Source organism: Oryza sativa, chromosome 11 (assembly GCF_034140825.1).
Source record: "Oryza sativa Japonica Group chromosome 11, ASM3414082v1".
Taxonomy (NCBI): Eukaryota; Viridiplantae; Streptophyta; class Magnoliopsida; order Poales; family Poaceae; genus Oryza; species Oryza sativa.
The window spans coordinates 18,880,968-18,907,874 of NC_089045.1; the positions used below are offsets into that span (position 1 = coordinate 18,880,968).

The 26,907-nt window shown below is 39.7% G+C and overlaps 1 protein-coding gene across 1 annotated transcript; it reads left to right on the forward strand.

The window, feature by feature from the left end:
* Window positions 1-22,731: 22,731 nt before the first annotated feature.
* LOC4350521 (cytochrome P450 94B3) lies at window positions 22,732-25,253 on the forward strand. Its single transcript, XM_015759723.3, has one exon. The coding sequence runs from the start codon at window positions 23,196-23,198 to the stop codon at window positions 24,876-24,878; it is 1,683 nt and encodes a 560-aa protein (XP_015615209.1). The 5' UTR covers window positions 22,732-23,195; the 3' UTR covers window positions 24,879-25,253.
* Window positions 25,254-26,907: the final 1,654 nt, after the last annotated feature.

A 26,907-nucleotide genomic window follows, 5' to 3' on the forward strand; every position in this document is an offset into this window, starting at 1 on the left:
GCAATCAAATGGTCCCAAAACGAAACAAAACATGCCTAATCAGTCATACGGTCCCCAAGATAAAGACATAAAAATGACTGCTCCCTCCGATTCCAAAATATATGTCGTTTTAGACATACCCTACCGCTTTCAATAAATATAAGTTGTTTTGGAACTTTCGACGTAGCACTTTTTCATCATTTCCCTCTTTTGTGCTCTCACCAAAATAAACACTACCCCTCGCACAAATAAATAACCCATCTTCTATAATATAATATAAACAAAAGACAACAAAGTTATTTGAGCACTTTTTCTTTATTCTCACGCTCGTCAAAACAAACACTACCCCTTGAACAAATAAGTAAGTCATCTTCTTATTGTAATACTCTCTTCATTTTTTAATATATGATTTTTTAATATATGACGCTGTAAGCTTTTTTAGATATGTTTGACCATTCGTTTTATTCAAAAATTTTATGTAATTATTTTTTTTATTGTGGCTTAATTTATCATGAAATGTCCTTTAAACATAACTTAATTTTTTTTATTTGCTCAAAATTTTGAATAAGATAAATGGTCAAACTTTTATCAAAAAAAAATTAATAGCGACATATATTAGAAAATAGAGGTAGTATAATATAAATAGAAGTCAATAAAGTCATGTGAGCACTTTTCTTTACTCTTGCGAGAAAAAGTCTAAAAACGACTTATATATTTGGAAGGAATCAAAGGAAAATACCTGTTGATACGATGAACTTGATGGACACTTGGCCCAAGGCCCCCCCGACCGGGCCGGCCCACGCTGTCCTTGTCAAAGCAGGCTGCTTTCATGTCCTATACGATGGATTTGGACATATACCGATTAACAAAAGAGAGAGAGAGAGTATTCTATTCTTCCGTGATGATCGAGCACACTCCTTTTCCAAACACGTGTGTATATATGTGTGCCCCGATCAGACGGTCTTGCAAGTGCCCATGTGTTCCTTCCTTTGTGGCTTCACATCGTCTTCAACCTGCTTGGTTAGCATTTAAATTACATTATTTTCTCCGTCTCAAAATAAGAGTGTGGGTGTGTTTTTCAAATTTAAGTAACACAGCTGTACTTATTTTGAAAAAGAGGAGTATAAATTTGAGTTAATTTTGCTTTTTATACTATTTAAATTTCGGATCGGCTTTAGGGTTTTCTGCCACTTTAATTTATTGCTAGCTCTACTTAATTTTATAAGATGCTATGAGCATAAGGAAAAAAAATTATTCTTAAAAACAAGCTCCAAAATTAAAGAAAATCATCTTGGATTATAATCAAGCGCGTGTATAGACTTAATTAGGCTCCATTTGAGTTTGCACGATAAAGATTGAGTACACAACACGCAAAATAAGAATGCCATTAGCATACGACTAGTTGAGTTTTAATTATTTTAAACTTTAAAAAAATATTTGATAATTTTAAATAACTTCTGCATAAAATATTTTTACACTAAATATAAGAGGGTTACTACAAAACAGGATCCCATTGCAACGGGATAGACATATTAGCTATTCTCTTTCACGAGTATCACAGGGATTAGGTTCTAGATATTACAGTTACCGGGTAACATGTATCTTAGGTATCGGGTACCATGCAACTGGTACCACAACATGTATCAGGTATCAGGTACTGTCTCCGTTGTCTAGGTTTTCTGAAATATAAATGTAATGTTTAGTAGCTCAAAAATACACTACCAGAAACCAATGTGAAATCAATGTGAAATCTGTATCTTAACATGGAAAGAAAACGGAGCTAATTATCGCGGAGACGAGTCGTCGATTGGAGGGTCTTTAATTAGGATCCATACATCCCTCTCACAGTGGGCCAAGCCTAGCTGGCTTCGGCTGCCTTCCTCCAATTGCCTTCTGCTGCGATTTCATGGAGATTTCATAAATAGGCCACATTGAGCATGTGTGGTTTTACTCCAAGACAGATTCTCTCTCTCTCTCATCTCTCTCTGTGAGAGATAGGCATGTTGATTTATTATTATTATTGTTATTATTTCCAGTAAAAATCTCCCCTGACAGAGACGCATCCTCCACCCTACGCCACCTTTGATTATGTTATTAACTGCTAATTAATTAGTGTGAATTGCAACCACGAGCTATAGCTAATTAAGCTAAGGGCACCCACAATGGTTATCTATAGACTCTCTACAAGAGATCCATGTCAGCATATTTTCCTACTTTAAAGGTATTAAATAAATAGAGAGAGCAAAGCTATCTACTAACTTAGAGATAGTCTATAGAGAAAAACGAGGCAATGCATGAGAGAGCTATAGATACCAATGTAGACATACTATTAAGGTGGTTTACTATTAATCGAGTCTATTGCTGAGATGTACATATTTTATAGAGAACACCTTACTTTACCATTGCGGGTGCTCTAAGTATATATAGCTAGGTCGTCACCGATCACTACACATGCTGATTAATCAAAGTCATGGGAAGCTAATTAATACGACGTGATCATGTTGAAGAAATTAATTAACAGTACTACTTCACGAGAGCATCAACTAATTAAACGTGTTGGGAGTTAATTATATTTAATTATTGTCTGGAAATATATTCCAGCTCGTGCCAGTGATCATCAACTTGGGGTTTATTGTAGCAAAAATGGAGGTTACAACCACTTTTAATTTCTTTAATATATATATATATATATATATATATATATATATATATATATATAATTAATCATGGCCATCAGGGTCAGAGAGCCTACACATTAATTGTTTTTTTTTCTTGGTTAGACCATCCTTCTCACGTATTTAATCGTCAGGCTCAGGCAAGAGATGATGGCAAAAAGGATACATATGTGGCCAATTAAGCAATAGGGGGCCAGGTTTGACCTTTGATGATAATTAATTATGATGGATGCTGCCGTAGTTGTGTGTGGTTTTCAGACACGCAGCATATTTCGGTTTTAATTTAATTGATTGATTATCACATTGATGCCTTCTCTCTTCTTTTTAATATATGTGGTTGTAAGGACATCATAATTTGGCTGTCATTGTAAAGGGGCCTGCAGGTTCTCTACTTGGTTTGATTCCCATCGTGATCAACTCTAGTCTCCAAAATGGAAGAAAGTACTTTTTCCTTTGAACAATAATGTGTACATTTTGGTTTTAGAGACGACCTTTAGCACTTGAGAGAATATTGTGGGAAAACATAATTATCCAACGGCTAAATTAATTAAATATTAAGTGTGAAAATAGTCGTTGTCTTGCTAATTCAAAAAGGCATTTCAATTAATAATAGTGAAAAGTTCCTTTCCTATGTCCTAATTAAGCTTTTTGTGAGTTTTGTTCGGTTTGGGATAATCCTTGGAGGATAATCCAAACTCAAAACCTGAGATTAGCAACAATTCTTGCAACTGGCAAGCATAGAGAAATAGGGGTGAAGATTCTCTATATGTGGGTCTCACCCACCTATTGATCCACGCATCAATGTTTATTATATCAATGTTTATAATGATAGTGCTATTATGATAGATGATGAGAAATGGATATTAAAATAACTGTTCTGCTACAATTCTGTGGACACATATTTTTTGACCGGTTACAGTCGATTTTTCGGCTGTTCGATCCTATCAAAAGGGTCACGCAGTACAAACTAACTAAGTAAACATAATGGATCTTATCACAGTCGTCCGTTAAGTTCTTCATGCAGTTAGGAGTATAATCCATAGCATTAAGTTGGCTAATAATTGAAGATTGAGTTTTCTTTCTTTCTACTAGAAAAAATACCTGTGCGTTGCAATGGGTAAAGACTATTTTAATCATATTTTTGTTAGGTTTTTTTTATCTAAAAAGTATATGCGATTTTTATTTTGATAGTATTGATATCTAATTTGGAAATCTTATTGAGATAATGGCCATATCCTGTGCGTTGTTTTCTTATGGTTTGGCAAAAATTCTGAAGCAATTAGGAGTCCGACTCTCGTCTTAAGTTAACATGCGAGTTTTTTAAAATAATTTTTTATACGACTCCTTATATATTTTCAAAAGTGAATAAACTTAAAAACCGACGCAAATATAAACGATATATCAAAGTATCAGTGGAAACATCTTCAATTTTTATAATAGTAGAGATAACGCTTTTGCTTACTTTTCTATTTGGTTCCAACTAAAATCTATATATAGTGCAAGGCTTAAAATTTATAGTGTAAAATTTGATTTTTTTTTCCTTTTACAATGTAAAGAACTTATTACAGGATTAACATCTACTCTTGTACAACTTCTCCCTCCATCCTAGAACCTCCATCCTAGAAGGAGGAGTACAATTCTATAGCGACGACCATATAAAATTCACTCCTATAAAATTACTGGGTGTCTCTATTTAAAGGTATTGGTATTTCTGGTACTTAGTACTCTCTCCCTCCCACCTTGGTACTCTCCTTAAGCTAGAATTGTTTTTTTTGGGAGGGGGGACAAATTTTAAAAGGTAGAATTACACTGCTTTTGAGACAGATTGAGTAGAACTTATGGCGTAAATTATATGTTTGAAAAAATGACTTTTTTTTACCTGGAAAAATGACTGTTTTACAATGAAAAATATGGGAACATAAATCTAGCTAATCCATCAAAACAATATAGTAAAAACTTCTATTATTGAAATCAGGATTTAAAAAAAATTAGATTTTTCTACTTGTGATTTGAAAACTACAAACACTAATAACATAATGAATTTAATAGTCTAAACCACAAGAAACTTTGATCGTCGGAAATCACATTTCCAACTGCAAAACCCCACATATCTTGGTTTCAGTTTTTTGGGGGAAAAAATAAAAGCTGATGTTTATATTCTTGAATTTAGAAACTTTCAAATAACAACAATTAAAATTTATAAGACAATACATTGGAGTTATTGATTTGAGTTGAGCATTAAATGTTTTTTAAAATATAATGAGATACATTTGATCCCCTCTCCACCAGGAGCTAGTAACTATGTCAATTTATAACCTAATTGAAAAAAAATACTTTCAAGTCAATATGCAGTACAATTTAAAATTAAAATTTATTTTTTATAACATGAAAGATTTTTATTTAGTTCTTTGTTTTCCCCAAGTATATATATATAGTTCTGTGAAACTTGCTAGTTCAATTTTTCAAATATAAATTTTGCATACTCACCAATATTAATTTTAATTCCCACATATGTTTTGTAATATCTGGCAGAGACATCTGCTATATTTAGACACTGACAGGTGCTACAAATTTTAGCCATTTTTGTCTTTTACATGTATTGTCATAATACAAGGGCAGTGGGGTTTCTCTCGTGCCTGCACGTACGGTAGTAGGGCGAGGAGAACTCCTGTGGCTCTTATAGTTCATCTGCAGTACTGTAGGTCGAGCCCATACCGGTCATGCATTTCTAAGTATTTAATTTCTCTCTTTAATTATGCAAGACAACAACATGCAACCCTGACAATAAGCCCTTCAAATACTATATGACAGACAAGAGACACAGCTCGCTAGCTATGTGGTGCATGGATAGATACCAAAATGTCCTACAAGAGGACAATTATAGAATCTCAAATTTTTAAAACACTTTTTATTTTTAATTTTAAAAATAAATATTTCTAAAACTTATTTTCAAAGATCTTAACCTTTTGGCGGCGTCAGCTCGAACTGATGTATGCTGCCACGCCGCTAGCGTAACAGCGTTATTTGGCCACGTCGGTCTCGGCGGCGTGGCAACGTTATTCGGCCATGCCTCTCTCGTCGGTGTGACAGGATAAATATGGATTGCGCCCCCTGCAGATGGTGTATCAGTGTTGTTTTGCTACGCCAGACGGACTGGCGTGGCCAAAAGGATCGGATAAGATTTTGGAAATATGTTTTGAAATGTTTTATTTTTGAAATTAAAAATTTAAAAAGTTCAAAAAGAAAAAAGAAAAATCTAGAATCTCCGCATATCATATTTCATTAAGTGTGAGTGCATTTTTCAAATAATTAGAAAGAAAGACTAACACTAGACTATACGTTTAGATTATCAGGGTGATGCCCGGCTGTTTGCGAGTGCTTCTCCGTCAACACCCCCACTCACTCTTCCCAGTTTTAGAAATTTTAGATCTATTAGGTGGATTAGGGTTTGTCTTCTAGATTGTCCATGGACATGCAATTGCCTAGAGTATTTTAGTTTTTCTAGCTTACTCTTTGTTGATGGGTACTGCATTCATGGGGTTTTTGATAAATATCTAAAATGGTTTGTATGTCGTGTGATTTGCCAATATGTTTGTTGATGATGGCTTCAAACTAGACGCGCCTTACCAACACAAGGGTAAATGTGTACTTTCATCACTATTTCTCCCTCTATTTGCATTAGTTATAATAAAAAAATGTGTTTGGTGTTTAGCAGATAATTATCATGTTTTTGCGGTGTCCTTTAGCACATACACATTATTTGAGTGTTTTGCGGCTAAAATCATAAACTTTAGATGTCCTCTGATAAATTTTGCCAGGATGATATCCTCGTTCATATGCCTTTACGTGTCATAGTTTGTAAGCATTGTAGCTATGCTCCTCATCTCACAGCTCTTGCAACATTCCAATATGGAGAGCACCTTTGTTCTCGATTGAAAGGTTTCGATGTGTTTTTTTTACAACCAGGTTGTAATTGTTTGTTGTATTTAATACTCCCTCTGTTATATAAAAAAAAGTACATTTTTCAGTTTTTATAAAACATTTGACTTTTCATCTTATTGAAAAAAATATTATAATTACTACTTTTGTTGTTATTAGATGATAAAATATGAATAGTATTTTATTTGTAACTAATTTTTATTTTTTTATAAATTTTATAATAAGAAGGATGGTCGAATTGGAAAAGAAACCAAAAATGCGTTGCTTACTCTGTCCCAAAATATAAGAAGTTTTTAGAGTTGGACACGGTTATTAAGAAAGTAGATAGAAGTGAATGGTGGAGGGTTGTGATCACTACTAGAAAAACTATTTGTGTAGCCAAAACTCGTTTTCGCAGGCGGCCAAACCATCCGCCTGTATCTAAACGACTGTGAAAATCATTAATTTTTTTCAGACGGACCAAGCATCCGCCAGCGAAAATCATTTACACAGGCGAAAAGTCAAATTTCCCAGGAGATAGCAGCACCTCTTGCAAAAATAGTTTCGGCGCCAAAAAAACTTTTTCGCCACCAAACCAGCCCGCCCTCACGTTTCACCCAAAAATAAAAAATTGTTCATCGATTCAACAAAATACAATCACAAGCATCCATTTATCAACACAATCTATACATGAACACAAATACATTGGATTTAATTCCACATCACCGTCTTGTATTGCAGCATCAATCAAAATAAAAACAAATAAAGAAACACAAAAAAATCACAGCTCCGTCGCCGCCGGCCTCCTCCCTGCCGCCCTCTACTGCTCCAGAGGGGAGGACCACGCCACGACCGCCACCGGCCTCCACCCATCCCTCCTCCGGGCCGATCTGAGTGGAAGAGGGAGGGATGGAGGGGACGACCACACCAGGGAGGGGATATGCCGCTGGACCTCATCGTCGGCGCCGTCCCTCGTCGCCGAGCAGCTGCCTCCGGCCCTCCTTGCCTCGCCGAGCCGCCTCCATCGACCTCCTTGTCGGCGCCGACCCTTGTCACCGAGCCTCGCCGAGCTGCCACCGGACCTCCCCGCCGAACCGCCACCACCGCCGGCCCTCCCCGCCGAGCCGCCGCCGGATCTGGGAGAGGAGGGGTCGCGGAGAGGGGCAGCGACGTGGCCGGCGGTAGTCGTCGTAGTGGCGCAGTAGTTGTCGTCGTCGTCGCTCGTAGGCTCCATCACCGATGCCCTCCGCCCTGCGCCGCTGACGGCCCCCTCCGCCCGCGCCGCCGCCGAACCCCTCCGCCGGCACCCTCCACCCGTTCCTCCGCCGGCCCCCTCCGCCCGCACCGGCCCTCCGCAGTAGGAAGGAAGGAAGGGGAGGGGAGGGAGGAGAGAAGGAAGGAAGGCAGGGGAGGAAGGAAGGGGATGGGAAGGGGAGAGAGAGAAGGGTATAGCGGTGGAGAGAAGAGGATAAGGATGACTAGAATTTATTTGGATAGGTAGCATTTTTGCAGGCGGACCACATAAGGTGCGTCTGCGAAAATAGCGCAGGCGAACTGTGAACTTTACCTCGATTTATATTTTTGTATGCGGTTATTTGCTGTAAGAGTCATGTCTGCTGCGAAAAAAAGACCCACACGTCAGGAAAAATGCTTTTTCTAGTAGTGGATTGGTTGGGAAGAGAATGTTTATGAAAAAGCTGTTATATTTTGGGATAAATCCTAAAGACTAAAAGTTGTTATATTTTAAGATGGATGGAGTACAGTCTGAATCAACCTCGTTTCTCGAGGAAAATAAAAGACTGAAGTGGTACGTACAGCGTCATGTCAATATTAATTTAGCTCATGATATCATTTCTTGCAGCAGCAGTTGAACCACGTCCCGTTGCCTTTACTCCTAAATGCAACATTGCATATATGCATGTGACACATGTGTACATATATATATACCTATCCTAGATCAGGCCGCCCCTAGGGGGCGGAACCCTAGCCTCCGCCGCCGCCCCTCCTCCTCCCTCCTCCATGCTTCAAAGCCACCGGAGCTCGTCGCCGGCAAAGCCGGGCGACGCGTTGGGATGGCGGCAGCGGGGCCATCCTCCTCGGCTCCACCTCGCCCCGGCGCGGGCGTGGCGACGATGGCGGCAGGACGGCGAGGTCGTGGCGACGGGGACAGCGTGGCGACGGCGCGGCGGTGGGGCGCTCGGTGTCGGCTCTCCGCGGCTCCAGCGACGGGCAACGGCGTCGCCAGATCTGGACTCCCCACTTGGCCGGGGTGACCGGCGATGGGCTCGGTCAACGCCAGCGCCGCTCCGCGGACCTGGCAGGGGGGTGGCTAGCGGCGGCGATGGTGGCGGATATGGAGGCGACGAAGTTGGCGACGACGGCAGCGCACTGCGGCACGTGCCGTGACGCCGGCCCTCGTCAAGAACCTCGCCACCACGAGGGAGGCGCGACACCCTCGTCAATGCTCCGGCTGTGAACGCCGTGCCCTTGACGCCTTCCTCCATGATGCCAACGACCCGCGCTTCGCACTGCACCTCCGATCCGCGCCACCCCGGTCAGATATGGACGGCTGGCGTCTGGCGGCGCTGGCTAGCGACGGTGGCGGCTGGACGGTGGTGGCTGGACTGGGGGTGTCCGTGGCAGTGGCGATGGCGGTGGTGATGGTGGCTGACGGTGGCGGCTGGCGACGGTGGTGGCTGTGGCAGTGGCGGTGGCGGCTGTCGACGATGGTACCTATGGCAGCGATGGTTGAAGGCCATCATCCGGCTGACGGTGCGTCGTCGTCGACGGCGGTATGTGGAGGCGGAGAAGGGGTCTAGCGGCGGGGAAGGAGTCCGGGTGCGGGCGCGCCGTCGACGGCGGGAACAATTGTGGGCGGTGGCCTTGACCGAATCGCTGAAGGGATAATGTTGTTGACCGACGACGATCCTTCTTGTGCGGATTGGTGGTGTGGGTTTGGACAGGGAATCGCGGGCGAAAGCCTTGCCAAGCCATTTGGCCGGCTGACAACGGCGACGCCGTTTGGCGTCGTTCCTCTCCTTGGAGGCGTTGTTTTAGCATACCCCTTTCCTTTCCCTACTATATTCTCCGGGTGAAAACCTTGCTTCGGTTCCGAACGAGCGGTGGCGGCGATCCACGTCGCATCCTCCTTGGGGGCACCGCTTTGGAGAAATCTCTTCGTGCAAGGATATTGTCATTGGTCTATGCATTGGCTTCGAATTTCAGTCCTAGGCCTGGACGAGGCCTTCTAGCTCCACATTTTATTTTACTTTTCTCAGTTTGGGTCCTCTCTTCTCTTGTTTGGTGTGTTCAACTTGTCTTGAACTACACTCTCTTCTTGAGTGGATCTTTGTAATAATTGGCTGTAGTTCTTTTTGAGCAAAGACCGGAATATTATATTCCATTATCTAAAAAAAATATACCTATCCTAGCTATATATTCTATCTCTCGATGCCAATGCTCTCATCACCCCAAAACGGCCCAAAACCGCACCGATTTCGCCCCCACGAAACAACATCATTTGCACATACAGAAACTCCGGCCAAACCACAACCAGAGAGAGACACACATATATACAGAGAGAAAAAAACATAGAGATGTGTACATGTGTACACATGTAGGGGATCAGAGAGAGAAAGAAAACATTGATAATTATACAAAGGGATAAAATTAAGAACATGGTGGGGGATCATTGAAATCTGAACTTGGACAGTGCTGAGGGGCAGGGGGACATGCTGGTACATGTTGCTTTCAGGGTGTTTGTTTGCATTTGCATTGCATTGCATGATAGCAAATGTGCATGAATGCAGTACGCGTATGGTGAATTACCCTTTCGAGGGTTGCGTCCATGGGGAGGCATGTGAAAGGGCAGCTTGGCCACTGGCCCTGCTGATCTATCTCATATATATATATATGTATATATATATATGTATATATATATATATATATGTATATATATACATATACATATATGTATATATATACATATACATATATGTATGTATGTATACATGTACATATATGTATGTATGTATGTATGTATGTATATATATGTATGTATGTATGTATGTATGTATGTATATATATGTATGTATGTATGTATGTATATATATGTATGTATGTATGTATGTATATATATATGTATGTATGTATGTATGTATATATATATGTATGTATGTATGTATGTATATATACATACATGTATGTATGTATATATACATACATGTATATATATATATATATACATACATGTATATATATATATATACATATATATATATATATGTAGTAAATTTGTTTGGTGCCCGGGCACCATCGTTGAAATTGAGTATATACCCAATTCAAATGAGTATGAATCTTTTTCAATTACTTAGATATTAACATTAACCACTTTACTAACTAACTAGTTCAAAGCAAGTTTGAACTGAATTTAAACTTGTTTTTGTTAGATTTTGATTCTAGGTATATAGCATCCATATATATAATTAGTTAGGTATGTAATCATGGATTGTGAAATAAAATTAAATTTGAGTTGTTTTGTTGATAGGTATAGGTATGAATCGAATTATTATAACTGGGTATATACTCATAATTTAAAAATTTTGAGTGATTTTGTGCAATATATACCATGGTGCCCGGGCACCATGGTGCCCCATATGAGTGTCCTATATATGTATGTATGTATGTATGTATGTATGTATGTATGTATGTATGTATGTATGTATGTATGTATGTATATATATATATATATATGTATATATATATATATATATATATATATATATATATATATATATATATATATATATATATGTATGTATGTATGTATGTATGTATGTATGTATGTATGTATGTATATATATATATATATATATATATATGTATATATATATAGGACACTCATATGGGGTACCATGGTGCCCGGGCACCATGGTATCTAATGCACAAAATCACTCAAATTTTTCAAAATTTTCAAATTGTGAGTATATACCTAGTTATAATAATTTGATTCATACCTATACTTATCAACAAAACAACTCAAATTTAACTTTATTTCACAATCCATGATTACATACCTAACTAATTATATGTATGGATGCTATATACCTAGAATCAAAATCTAACAAAAACAAGTTCAAATTCAGTTCAAACTTGCTTTAAACTAGTTAGTAAAGTAGTTAATGTTAATACCTAAGTAATTGAAAAAGTTTCATACTCATTTGAATTGGGTATATACTCAATTTCAACAATGGTGCCCGGGCACCATGGAGCACCAAACAAATTTACTATATAATATATACATATGTATATATATATATATAGACACACACAAACGTGTCTTGTGCAATTGTGAATATGCATGGTATGTGCCCATATGGCCAGTTGGGGGCTCCGGTTTTGGAAGGTGGTTTCTGCTCTTTCCCCTCCTGAGGTTCGTGCCCTTGCCCTTATGCGCAAAGCCAGTGCCGTTCCTGTTCCGCGACCGCAACTTTGCGAGGAAATGTGTGTAGAATGGGATCGCGAGATGGTCAAGTACGATTGAGATACTCTTTTTTCCGTGTGATTGAGGACTAGCGTGCATAAAACTTAGTACGTAACAAATTTTACGTACTAAGTTGGTCAGAATCTTATATACTGGCATAAATTATGTGCTTCTATTATACATATTTAATTAAATCCTTTTTCTGATTGTTTTAGATGGAATTATCATTAAAATGGTAGGTTCTTAGTAAGGTCAATGTATCTAGCTTTAATTAACAATAGTTATGTTGAGAGGAACAAATATATGTGGAAACTTAAGATGCCGCTTAAGATTAAAATCTTTATGTGGTACTTGCTTAAGGGGGTTGTGTTGTCCAAGGATAATTTGGCGAGACGAAATTAGAATGGTAGCTTAAGGTGTTGCTTTTGTATGAAAAATGAAACTATTAAACATCTCTTCATAGATTGTCATTATGCAAAATTCATATGGAGAGCAGTTCAGTTTTCTTTTGGTTTTAATCTTCCAACTAGTATATCTCATATATTTGATGGGTGGCTTTTGGGGGTTGACAAGAAAAAGAGTAAACTGATACTGGTTGGAGTTTCTGCCATTTGTTGGGCTCTATGGTTGAGTAAAAATGATTTGGTTTTTAATAAATCACCATCTATTTCATATATGCAGGTAATTTTCAAGGCAACGCACTGGCTCCGGTTTTGGGCACAGCTACAAAGGTATGAGGATGATGGGGAGTTCCTAAAGGTTGCATGCCGCAAGTTGGAGTTGATAGTTATGCAATTATTTGCTAATTATGGATGGAGGTTCACGAATAGACTTCAATAAATATGTTCTCCTTATTTTGGCTTGGTTTTCTCTGTTTTTGTTTGGTGTGTCCTATTTAGCTGAACTACGCTCTTTTCTGAATTGTTACAATGTAATAATTGGCTGTAGCTCTTTTTGAGTAAAGGCTGGGATGTTAAATTCCATCATAAAAAAAAATTACAATGATACCTCTCGGTTTCTCTCGAGAACTATAATTAATTAATTTTACTCTGTTTTACAATCGGATTCGTATAGATGCTACTCGGGTTTTTATAAAATTCATCATCTTTGGGTTCAGAGTACACATGTTTGCACGTTCTCTCGTGGAGATGTTGAAATGAACCTCAAATAATTGAGAATGTCCCACATTTTCCCTTGAAGTTGAAGAAGCTGATGTTTTTAGCTCAGCTTGACAAGGCTTGAAAAGATCCCTGTTTGACTTACTATAGCTAGCTATAATAACAAATTACAAGGTCAATAACTATATATAAGAAATATGTGCCAATTTAACCAAGATGAATATGTATCTCAAGATTGATCCATCTTAGGTGCCGAGGGTGTGCGCCCATGCATCCGAAACCAGTTAACCCTCCTTTGGAATGCATGATTTTTCAATTGGAATTAAACTGATTGTCGTGAAGAATAAAATCCTAGCGTTCCAAACTAGCCAGGCTTAAGGAATTCTTTACAAATACAAATCCTTTTGGTTTGTAACCAGCTGTTTTTTAAGGGAAAAATCCAAATTACACCCCATAACTATTGGGTGAACGAATTATCTCCCTAAGCCTGAAAACCATATATCTTTCACTTTCAACTATCAATGCCGGACAAATTACCCCCTGACTTGAACTGGAGTAGTTTTGGCCCTACGTGACAATCCACTCAATAATTCTTCTATTTTAAAATCGATGGGTCCCACCTATCAGTCTCATCCTCTCTATCTCTTTCCCCTCACCTCTATATATCTCTCTCTTTCCCAATCCTCTCTCTCTCTTCTCTTCTCGGCTCCACTCTCTCTCTATCACCGAGCAGTCGGCCGAGAGGAAGCCGAGGACAACAGCGGTGGCGCGGGGACAGCGGAGGCAGCTCGAAGCGGCGAAGGGAGAGCCGAGGACAATGGCAACGGGCAGGGACGAGGGAGGCGCCTCGGAGCGGTGGTGGCGGGTGGGGATGACGGAGGCAACTCGGAGCAGTGGAGGGGGAGCCGAGGACAGCGGGAGCACTGGTGCTATTGTGCGTGCTCGCCGCAGTGGCGGCCATGTGGGGTGTGCTCACCGCCGAAGCTCATGCCAGCCTGCTGTTGCGCGCCGCCGCTCTCCAGTGTGGAGCTCCCGATGAACATCGCCGACCCATACATCGTTCCCGGATTCCCCAGCCGGCCATCGCCTCTAGCTATAGTGATGCTGCGTCGTGAGCCACGACGACACGAACTGCTGCTGCTCCCTCTTGAGGCACAACTCTTGCCCCCCCCCCCCAAAAAAAAAAAATCGCCACCACCACCACCACTGTTGCCGCCGGGGCTCCTCATCTACATTTGACGTGCGCGCGAGAGAGTGGGTGTGAGAGGGAAAGAGATAAGGAGGAGAGAGATATGTCAGGTGCCCATCAGTTTTTTTTAAAAAATAATTGTTGACTGGGCTGCCACATAGGATTAAAACCACTTGCAAAGTTGCTTGGGGGGTTTTCATCCGATATAATAGTTGAGGATGAAAGATTTCTGTTTTTTTGGTTTATATAAGGGGGTAATTCGTACTCACCCAATAATTCATGTCTAATTTGGACTTTTCCCTTTTTTTTAATCGATGAGTACACACAAAATGTGTAACGCGTGTAAGAGAATCAAAGATTCTGCAACATAGAGTATGAAAAAGAGTACATTTGGTGTTCAGCTGCTCTACTGCTTTATCAAACGTATAGAGCCTGAGAGAGGCGTAGGTAGGGCACGAGGAGTGAAATGACAATAGTTGCTGGATGGAAAAGACAACAGTTGCTGCCTCAAGTAAAGTACCCAAAAAAAAAAAGAAGAAAAAACTATAGCTAGGTCCTCAACAGCTCAACTCATGGTACTATAGGCTTCATAGGTTCTGTTTCTAGGATTATATTTATTAATTATTTATATTTAGGATATGGCTGTAGCTATCACAGTCCTAACAGTAGGTTGTCCTGCCTTTGTGTAACCTTTTTAAATTGTTGCATTAAATATTTGTTTGTACTCACAGACAAATTAATGCAAATTTACTTATATACTAAAAGTCTAAAATATGTACCCCTCCGTCCCAAAAGAAACCCGTATCCAGATTCGTAGTTAGGGTTTGTATTTTTGGGACGGAGTAGTACAAATAGTCACAAATCACATGGTTGTAAAATAATCATGGATCACTCCAAGGCTTTCCAAGCTATACTAGCTAACAAATTTACCATAGAAAATATATATCTGATTCTGCAATTGATCATACCTGTGTGGTTCAGTGCATCTTCTCACCCCGCGCTTTGCTGCGGGATTAACGGATGAGTATATGTTAAATATTGTCGAATAATAAAAGTTGAAATGTTGAGAAAATAATGTGAGGAAGATGATTTGACACATACTTATCAATCTCTATAATATAATATCTATTATCTATCTATCTTTATCTATTATATACTAAAAGTCTATTAATCTTCCTACAAACGCTCTCAAGTAACCACGTGGCTTCCTAAAAACACTCTCAAGCCGCCACGTGGCACTCTAATAAATTAGATAAAATCCTACAAATTCTAAGAAAAAAGCAAAACATCTAGCCCTTGATTTTACTTAAATTGGTGGACCCGATATTTCAAGCCATTAGATTAAATCTATTAAAACCATTCCTTCTAATATGGATCTGATCCATATGATGAAGAGGAAGGTACGATGTAGTATTCGTAAACAGAAAAAAAAACAAAAAAGATCTTTCCTATCCGATGCATATGGATGGAGAGGAACGTACATATGTACTACCAAAAACACAAAAAAAATTACATGTAACGTAACGTACGATCGTATGATCGGAAATTAAAAAGATAAAGCCGAAAAAACTAGATTATACATAAAAATCCACTGAACTTTCGAGAAACGCTCTTAAGCCGCCACGTGACTCCTACAAATGCTACTTAGCCATCACGTGGCGCTCTAATAAATTAGAGAAATCTAAAAAAATTCCGGGAAAAAAAAGGAAAACATCATATAATTGATTTTCACTTAATATGGTGGACCCATCATTTTATCTCCTATTATCTCACCTCCTCACTTTTTTATCCAAATTTTCTAGCTAGCATAAGCCATTAACACATAATTAATTGAGTATTAACTATTTTAAACTTCAAAAATGGATTAATATGATTTTTTAAAGCAACTTTACTATAGAAAATTTTTGCAAAAATCGTACCGTTTAGTAGTTTGGGAATCGTGCGCGTGGAAAAAGAATCAAACAAACTCCCTTTCATCTCCAAACGAACACACTACATAAACAATAAGAAATGCTATATTAACTATCTATTATATCGTAAAAATCAAATAAACTTCCTACAAATGCTCTCAATCACTGCAACAAAAATCTCATCTAGAGGCACTTTTGTAGAGGCGTTTTACAAATTGCTTATAAGATCAGAAGTTTCATAGTGTAGAGACACTTTATAAAGGCACTTTAAAAATTGCCTAGGAAACTTTTAGTCTAGAGACATTTTTAGCTCAGTTTATTATAGTTTATCTTGTAGAGGCATTCTTTCGGTACTGTAAAATGCGCCTGATAGGTATAGGCATTTTCTTGAGACATTAAACTATGTAGAGACACTTTTTGGAATGATAATGTGTACTAAAGGACTAAATATAAGTAAATAAAGGCATAAATGTTCAAGTAGTGGCATGGAGTTGAGTTGGTTAGTGCATTGAAGATAAAAATGATTTGTCCAAGAGATCATTAGTTCAAGACTTGATAAAAGCAATAAAACTATTTTATTCTCCTTTTTTGACTGGTTTTATATGTTTGTGATACAATTTAATGTCTCTTAAAAATACCTCTACCATCTTATAGATATTTTATAAAATGTCTCTTCGTTTATAGAGACAACTCACCATAAGACACTTATGAGATATTTTTTAAAATGCCTTCTACCATATTGTAAAGACATTTGAAAAGTGCGTCTACAGTACTAGAAAAATGTCTCCATAAAATATTTTTCTTGTAGTGAACCTGTCACATGCGTGGTGTACTACAAACACTCCTAAGATGCCATATGGCTCTCAAATAAATTAAAAATCCTAAAAATTATGATAAAAAAATAAACCATTGATTTTCCTTTAAATAGGTGAACCTAATAATTATAACTATTATAATAAATACTTTTTAAAAGATTTTTTCTATTTATATTGATTCACATGCATAACTAATTGCACATATATGAGAAGTAATTAAAGAGAGGGCTAGCAGGATGGTAAAAAACCAATGAAAGTTTGTTGAGATTTATTTACGAAAGAGAGATATAAAGACACTTAATTCAAAATAGAAAATATATTACTTTAATTTTAATTTGTTTTGTTAGAACTATTTTAGAAATAAACTAATGCGCATGCCCGTGCAAATGCGCGGGCTATTTTCCTAGTTGTAAATGATGTGTCATACTTGCATGTGATTTAAAATAGGCTCGAATAATATTTTTTTTGACACCAGGCTAGAATAGTAATTGCTAGTGAGTGAAGATGTGGCATGCTTCCATGGGATTTTAAATGGGTTAGAATAATAATGGCTAGTGGGTGATGATGTGGCATGCTTGCATGTTGAGTTTTAGCTTCTAATAATTGTTAGTAGGTACCAACTATATAGAAAGTATAGATAGATTGGCGCACACACACATGGAAATGCAAAAAGTTTGACAATACTAAATCAAGTAATTAATCCTGCAATAAACTCTAATAACTAAATCTGTTACATAGACTCAGAAAAAAATGACAAACCCTTTGAAAAAGAAATCAAAAAAGGAAAATGATAAAGGTAGAATTCATAGTTGCATTGTTTCTGTTTCTCCTAACATACTACAGTATATATGTTGCAATATTTTTTTGTCTTAAGTTTGATTACATTACGATGTGTGCAAGTTTTTACTTATATATTGTGCTATCTGAGGTGGGGATATACACGAACAAGGAACACCCTCATCACTAACCTACAGTCATACTCTCTCTTCGTCCCACAATATAGTAAACTAATACTCGATTAGACATAATATAGTACTACCTCCGACCCAATTTAAATACAGTTGTGGGCTTCTGTATCCGACGTTTGACCGTCTATCTTATTTAAAAAAAATATGAAGAATTTTTTTAAAAAAATAGTCACATATAAAGTACTATTCATGGTTTATCACTAAACAATAAAAATACTAATCATTAAAATTTTTTAAATAAAACAAACGACCAAATGTTGGATATAAACAGTACAAAACTATAGTCTTTTTGGACGGAGATAGTACTACAAATTTGTACTAATATATTTATTTTAGGATGGAGTAGCACCATAGTATTATTATTAGCACAATACAAGTCACTCTGTGATGTGATCTCAAATATTTTACTACTAGCTCTAATATTATAATATTTACTCATATATAATTTTTAGGCACGCATGAGGTGATGAGATCAGAAGAAAAATCTTTAGACATGAGGTGAGATCAGAATATATTTTAAAGAAACAAGTACATATGCGTGCGTGGAAGATGAAGTTGAGCTGCCCAAGCCATGAATTTAAAACAGAAAGATGCCCTGACAGGCACCTCCTCCCTGCAGCTGGAATCTGATGATGCAGTCACCGTTGGCACTGAAATTAATCCAATCCAATCCAACCCAATCACCATTGTGCATGAGAGCCTCCCCCCATAAGGACAGTTGAAGAATGGCATTAAAAGAAGAAAGCTGTAGTAGTACTCCCTCAGTGTCACAAAACTCTATTTTTCAGTTTTTGAATATAGGAGTACAACGTTTGGCTCTTCGTCTTATTTAAAAATTTTCTTAATATTTTTATTATTATTAGATGATAAAATATAAATAGGATTTTATGCATAACTAATTTTTAAAATAAAATTATATATTTTTTAAATAAGACGAATGGCCAAACATTGGGAAAAAAATAAAAATGGGAAAAAAATAAAAATGAAGTTTTGTGTAACGGAGAGAGTAGTAGTAGCTGCTGATCAAGGAAGGACAGCTACCTAATGATCAGAAAACAGAAGGGAGACTATTCATTCATTCATTCATTGATTCATGAGCACAACACACCTAAATTTTGGGTCAAGCAAAAAAAGGTAAACAAATTGTTGGGGCTCTGCTTCTTAGAAGGTGACTTTTAATGATATTGTTTAATTCTTTGTTATGGGACAAAGATGAAGTCATATCAAAAGATTTACCCACTGGTGTTGCAATTTACTTCCTGTTTAGTAGTCCTTGTGATGGCATTTTGCTCTGTAGGATCTCCACATCAATAAGCAATCATCAGAAGATATCGTGGAAAATGACACGATAAAAACAAAAAAACAACATGTATTTAATAACTAAAATAAATTACCAGAACATCACATCTATCTAAAGCATGGTAAAAGATGTCCTACTCCAGTTATCATTGATAGGCAAGCACCAAAAAACGAAGGTTTGGATGGAGCACTCCTCCCCTTCTCTCCACATGCTCAGATGTTCTTTCAAGAGTTTTTTCTAGAGAACATTTGAAAACAACTAATATTAAATGTAGAAAAAGATGTTTCAGGACCATGGAAATCTTAATATAAACTTGATTGATGAAATGTGGAAAACAAACTTGATCTCTTTGTGTTTTATACATCTTGCAAATATATTTGAAGATTTTGAATTTATTTGTAGACTTTTATATTAGTATCATTCATTCATCAACGTCTCTACAACTATACATTTTTATGAAATATACTTGAGAAAGTTTGCAAACTTTACTTGAGTTTATTCCTTGAAATGGGTTGGCACGGCACTAATCTTCCTTGTATATAGTACTCCCTCCGTCCAAAAAAATTAAAGCTAGAAGGGGATGTGACATTTTCTAGTATAACGAATCTGAATAAAGGGCTATCCAAATTCATTGTACTAGGAGATGTCACATCCTTGTCTAGGTTATGTTTTTTGGGACAGAGAGAGTAGTATTAGCTTTGAATTCTATAAAATTTGTTCCCCAGAGTTTCACTCCATGGTCAATTTGATATCATACATAGTACTTATGGATCAATTTGATGTCTGAAAGATTTTATTATTTTGTTCAACAGTCTCTTCCAAGTTTGTCGATCCCGTTACCTGATATATATAAGGCATCCACAATATGTATAGAAAATTTAGATCTTAAACAATGAAATATCCATTATGACTTGGTCACAGAGACATTATGAGGGTGGATCAAGCTCATGACACAAAAACAAACCCACAAACTTGACAATTTTAAAACAATATTTTTCAGTATGGTTCTTCTATTTTTTTTTCAAACTGTATGGCCTAGCTTAATACCCATCTGAGGTATGAAAATTGTGAAAGATGTCACTATACTTTTACCAACATAACTGAACAGAACCTTATGACCTCCTTGGGCCATATACATTTCATGATATAAAAGGGTGCCTTACATAGAAGTTTGTTGTGACCGATATGTATTTATTTATGTAAGTCAAGTAGTGTATGAATAAATTAGAAACGGTATAACCATGTTGTGCACACATGAGAATAAGGTACACAACCTCATGAGTGGCATGTCTACTGGACTTGGTCAACTTTAAGGTAATAAGACGCCCTTTTCTCTATGTATCTGATTTTCATGTGTTATTGTACACATAAGAGTAAATATAGACAATTTCCCATGAATCTTGTCGTAAAGGCTAGTAGTTTACTATGGTAGCAAGTCCACTATATGGTGTTTCAAGTAGGGGTGGGTGTTCAGTTTTTCCGGTTTTATCGGTTCGGTTTGTTCGGTTTAGTAGAAGATTGGTTTCACATAATTACTAGCCAAAATTCCTCCCAGAAAAATTAAAACCGAACCTTTTTAAACCGAATTAATTCGGTGCGGTTCTTTCGGGTTCGGTTTATACCGAACTTGATTTTGACCACTCCATCAGTTCATCCCACTACCAACAATAATCAGGAATCAACAACATATAAAAAAGAGTAAATTTCATAAAACTACACATACTTTGACTAAATTATCACAAAACTACAGATTTAAGGTCATATATCCCAGAACTACAGATTTAGTAACAAATTTAACACAAAACTACATGTTTAAGACTAATTATCACAAAACTACATATTTAATAATAAAACTATCACAAAACTACATATTTTGGGGTTTAAATCCTTTGCACTAATGTTATGTTTTGAGTTGTAAATGTCCAAGTTTTATAATTAATTGATATTAAACCTATAGTTTGTGATAACTTTGTTATTAAATTTATAATTTTATGATATTTTACCTTAAATATGTAGTTTTGTGATAAAATTAGTTTTAAATCTATAGTTTTGTGATACATCATGTTAAATCTATAGTTTTGTGATAATTTGATCGAAGTATATGTAGTTTTGTGAAATTTACTCTATAAAAAGAAGTTCCATCATCCATCTTAGGGGAAATTAAGAGTATTCGTGTACATGGGCTTAATCACCATAGGCCATTGAACCAGAACAACAGCAAGATGGCAGCAAGATGTTAGAGAATCGAAGACTAACCAGGAATCCAAGATTAGCACCTGCTGGCCTATGAAGGAGGAACTGATCGATATCTCGGAATTGACTGCCACTGCCATGGTTGGCTGCGCCGTCTGGCTGGTCGTCTGCGAGGGTCGAGGAGCCTAGGACGAGCTCACTGGGTGGCGCTAGGGTTGGATAAAGTTATGCTATCTCTTGGGCTAGATGGAAGGGGTGAGTTGGGCCTTGTATTACCTTGGACTGTCCCTTCCTCGGTTTTCTCGGTGGACCGATTTATTCTTTTGAAGAAACCGACGCGATGACTGAACACCGAACTACGAAAACCGATGGAAAAACCATAGACCGCAATAACCGCCACTTCGGTGCGGTTCGGTTCGGTGTCCGGTTTTCGGTAATTTCTTGCCCAACCCTAGTTTCAAGTAGGCCGGAGGACCATATTTGAACCACAAGACGAACTTGGAGAACAAATTTAGATAAAAATGAAACATCAGGGACCAAATTGATTCCAAAGCGAAACCTAGAGGACCAAAATAAAAACATAAGTAATTAACAGTTAACAGAAAATACCAGGTGCTCGTACGAGCCTAAATGTAAGTCTTTCTTGGCTCATGCTTCTCACTTGTCTCCCACATGTTAAATTTTACAATGGAACACCACAAGACCAATTCTCAATCCATGGTACTACGCAAATGAAAGAAAAAGAAGTTTATACTGCATCGCAAAAACCCCGATCATCGCCCCTAAGGCCCTGTTTTAACTTGATTAAGATACATACTTTTTCTCAATTTCCGTTAGCACGCTTTTCAAATTATGCAAAAACTTTCTATAAAAAGGTTATTTTAAAATATCAGTTAAATCAAATTTCGAGCATATAATAGTTAAAACTCAATTAATCACACGTTTATGAATCACTTAATCATATTCATCATATTCAAACGGGACCTAAGGGCCTATTCGGCACAGCTCTAGCTCCAGCTCCACTTCTCCTAGGCCTGGAGCTCAGTCAAACAGTTTCAGCTCAGCTCTATCTAAAATGGAAACAGAGCTAGGTGGAGCAATATCACAAAATGAATTAGAGAGGTTGAGCTGGGTTTAGGCTGCTCCACAACTCTACTTCAAAACTCAACTCCTGAAATTAAATTTAGAAGTTATAGCTCTACCAAACAGGCCCGAAATCAAAACACAAAAGGCGCGGAAATTAAAGCGGTTTGTCAAAACGCCCCGATGGAGAAACCACACCACATCAAACACAGAGCCTTATAATTTGCCCATGACTGACTAGGCCCCTTCCCCCTCCCTCCTCATCAGCAAATAAAACGTGCATTAACAATGACCCTCCCAAGATGAGCAGCCGCAGGCATGGAGAGCCTCCAATGGCGCCCTCCCTGCCGACCTTCCCCATATATGCACACACTCACATATATATATACACACAAACACACAAGCATATATGCATCCCAACAGTCCATACCTCCATCTCCCCCCATGCTTCGCCTTCGCCTTCGTCTTCGTCTACCTCATCTTCGAAATTCTAACACCAAAATTAATTTCATTATTAGTAATATAGTATATTAGAGTAGTAGAGGGATCGAGAGAGAGGAGAAGCATGATTTGCTTCATGGCGTGGTTCGTCGCGGCTTGGAGCTGCCTCCTTGTGGTGGTGATGGTGAGCTCGATGAGGCTTAGTAGGTCAGCTTCATCGTCCTGTGGATCTTCTTGCGGCCATGGCGGGTGGGGGCCGAGGAGCTACCCGGTGATCGGGTGCCTGGTGGCGTTCTACCGCAACCGGCGGCGGCTGCTGGACTGGTACACGGAGATGCTGGCGGCGTCGCCGTCGCAGACGATCGTCGTTGACCGGCTGGGCGCGCGGCGCACGGTGGTGACGGCGAACCCGGCGAACGTCGAGCACATCCTCCGGGCGAGGTTCGCCAACTACCCCAAGGGGAAGCCGTTCACCGACGTGCTCGGCGACCTGCTCGGCATGGGCATCTTCAACGTCGACGGCGAGCTCTGGCACGCCCAGCGCAAGCTCGTCAGCCACGAGTTCTCCGCGCGCGCGCTCCGGGACCTCGAGGTCACCGTGCTCGAGGCCGAGGCGCGGGACCGCCTCGTCCCGGCGCTCGCCGCGGCGTCGCGCGGCGGCGGGGTGGTGGACATGCAGGACGTGCTCCGGCGGTTCGCGTTCGACGTCATCTGCCGGGTCTCGCTCGGCGTTGACCCGGGATGCCTCGACCCGGCATTGCCGGCGCCGAGGCTGGCCGCGGCGTTCGACACGGCGGCGGGGATCATCGCCCGGCGAGGCGCGGCGCCCGTGGCCGCCGTGTGGAAGGTGAAGCGCGCGCTCGACGCCGGGTCGGAGCGGCGGCTGAGGGAGGAGGTCGGGGTGATCCATGAGGCCGTGATGGGGCTCATCCGGAGCCGGAGGAAGGAGCGCGCGCTCCTCCTGGTCAACGGCAATGGCGTCGGCGGCGGCGGCGGCGCGAGGAGCGACCTGCTGTCGCGGATGATCGAATGCGGGTACCCCGACGAGGCGATCCGCGACATGGTGATCAGCTTCATCATGGCCGGCCGCGACACCACCTCGTCGGCGCTCACCTGGTTCTTCTGGCTCCTCATGCGCCACCGCGGCGTCGAGGCCCAGGTGCTCGACGAGATCGCCGCGACGCGCCGCGCCCGCGGCGCGGGGGAAGAAGGCGGAGACGACGGCGAGGGCGAGGGGCTCGACCTCGACGACTACCGGAGGATGCGCGTCCTCCACGCGGCGCTGTGCGAGACGATGCGGCTGTACCCGCCGGTGGCGTGGGACTCGAAGCATGCGGCGGCGGACGACGTGCTCCCCGACGGCACGGCGGTGGGGCGCGGCGACCGCGTCACCTACTTCCAGTACGGGATGGGGAGGATGGAGGCCATCTGGGGCGCCGACGCCGCCGACTTCAGCCTCGACAGGTGGCTCTCCCTCCCGCGCGGCGGCGGCGACGGCGCCGCCGCCGCCTCGCCAGCCGCCGCTGCGTTCGCCGGCGTGTCGCCGTTCAAGTACCCGGTGTTCCAGGGCGGGCCGAGGACGTGCCTCGGCAAGGAGATGGCGTTCGTCCAGATGAAGTTCGTCGCCAGCGCCGTGCTCCGCCGCTTCGAGCTCCGCCCCGTCGACGAGGGCCGCACGCCGGCGTTCGTGCCGCTCATGACGGCTCACATGGCCGGCGGCCTCAACGTGACGGTGCGGCGGAGAACGCCGGCGCCGGCGACGTCGACGGCGGCCAATGGCACAGGAGGGGAATTGACCAGTAGTTAACCCACGTGTAAGTACAACAAAACAAAGGATTAATTAATTAATTAATTAATTAATATACTATACAACTGTGCTAAGCTTACACTGCAGCTTACAGCTAAGCACTGTACACACTCTGTATCATATGACCATCATATGAAATTAAAGAGATACACACACCATGTTTCATTGAGATCCTTGATAGATCCAAGGTAAACATTGGGTGGTGCTTTTCAAGGTATCTTCCCTGCTGCACAAGCAGCTTCGTTTGTTGTGCCGATCCGGCCACGTTTTTTTTCTTTTCTTTTTTTTTTCAATTAAGGATCTGTTTGGTTTGTTTGCGGCTACGGTTTGCCGCACATCAATTAATTGTCAGACGAGATGCCGTAGCTTGTTAAATAAGTGTCTGGTTGATCACTGTAACTATGATCCGAAACCATGTTAGCGACACCACACCGGTCGTGCTGCTCTACCCCTATGCCAACTTATAAACCCCTTTATGCGGCTCTTTCGGCATTTTTACGCCCGATTCATCTTATTATCAAATTGTACTATAATGCCTCATCTCGACTCGCATACATATGCATTGTTATCACCTGCTTGAAACTAATCACGAAAAACACATCATACACATACTACATTAACTGGAATTCACACACATTCCGGACGGTTAAATCATGAACGGATAGAGATGTTCACCGATTTACTGAAAATCAAAGTTGGCATCACCTTTTAACGCACACACCCCACTACACACACCGTTAGGTGGGATTTGATGCTTAGCTTTTTGCTGCCTGAAATATTGCAGTCAGCCTCTCTCTGATGTGAGCTCCATTTCCATCATCAATCAATTGGAAAGTTCATGGGTTCAGTTTCTAGTTATATGACCACTACTAGTACTAGCAATGCATATGCGTAGACAAACAAACAGACAGACAGACATGTTGAATGATAAAAGAGCATGTGGGGATTTTGCTCTAATGGGGTTAGGTGAAGGGATGAGCCCAAGTGCAGGTGCCTATCACAGTTGCATAGAGGGGAATTAAACGTTGTGGAAATATATATATCAAAGAGAGAGAGAGAGAGAAAAAAATAAAGATTTGGTAAAACTGAGACTAGAATATATGCATATATTTATGTGTGTGTATGGAGTATGGTTGAAGTGAAGAGGAGGAGAAAAAGAAATTCCATGTGTTGCCACACCACGTGCTGAATATATATACACCTGCCCCATCATATCCTTTGCTTTCACACTTGGAATATTTTTTTTTTCTTAGCTAGATCGATGGACAAGAGAGAGATGTTAATTACATTATTGTTGTGTAGTACTAATTATGCTACTTAATTAGAAGGGCAATTAAAGTTGAAAGCCACATTTGTGTGATGAATTTGGATGCAGAGTTATGTTATGTAGTGTTGGTTATTGGGATCTTGTATTTTACAACTAGATTTTATAATTAATTTAAGGAAGTTTTTACTGCTAAGAGTAAGTTTTTCTATATAATTGTTTTCCGATGCATCGGTACTGTGCCTTCGGACTTCAATTCAGCTTATAATCCGCAGCCAAAATGCCTTCCAGCTAGCTATTTGGATGAAATTAATTACGTCACTCTTTGGAGAGTTTTCGAGCCTTTGAATCTTGACCCAGCATCTATCTATCGTTGTCTTGTGTTGTTTCCATCACGATGGATAAAGATTGGGCGTAGAATATTCTAACTTGTTGATTTCCTAAAAAAAAAAGTTAAATTCAATGAACTTATACAAATTTTAAAGACAAACTAACTATAATGTCAATCAAGAGGCATACCACTAAATATACAAAGAAAGATGTACGGTAATTAAGGTTTGAAGCAAAGATAATAAGCCATAATGTGGAAAATTAAACCACCTCCACAACCATTTGTTTGAACTTGTTTTCATACTTAATTAATGAAAGTAATATACGTGGTTTTCATATTTCATCAGGAAGTTAACTAGACTTTTCTCTTTTTTTTTCCTATTGCAGTCTACTGCAATTGCTGACACATTAATAATTACTTAATCGATCTCTTCT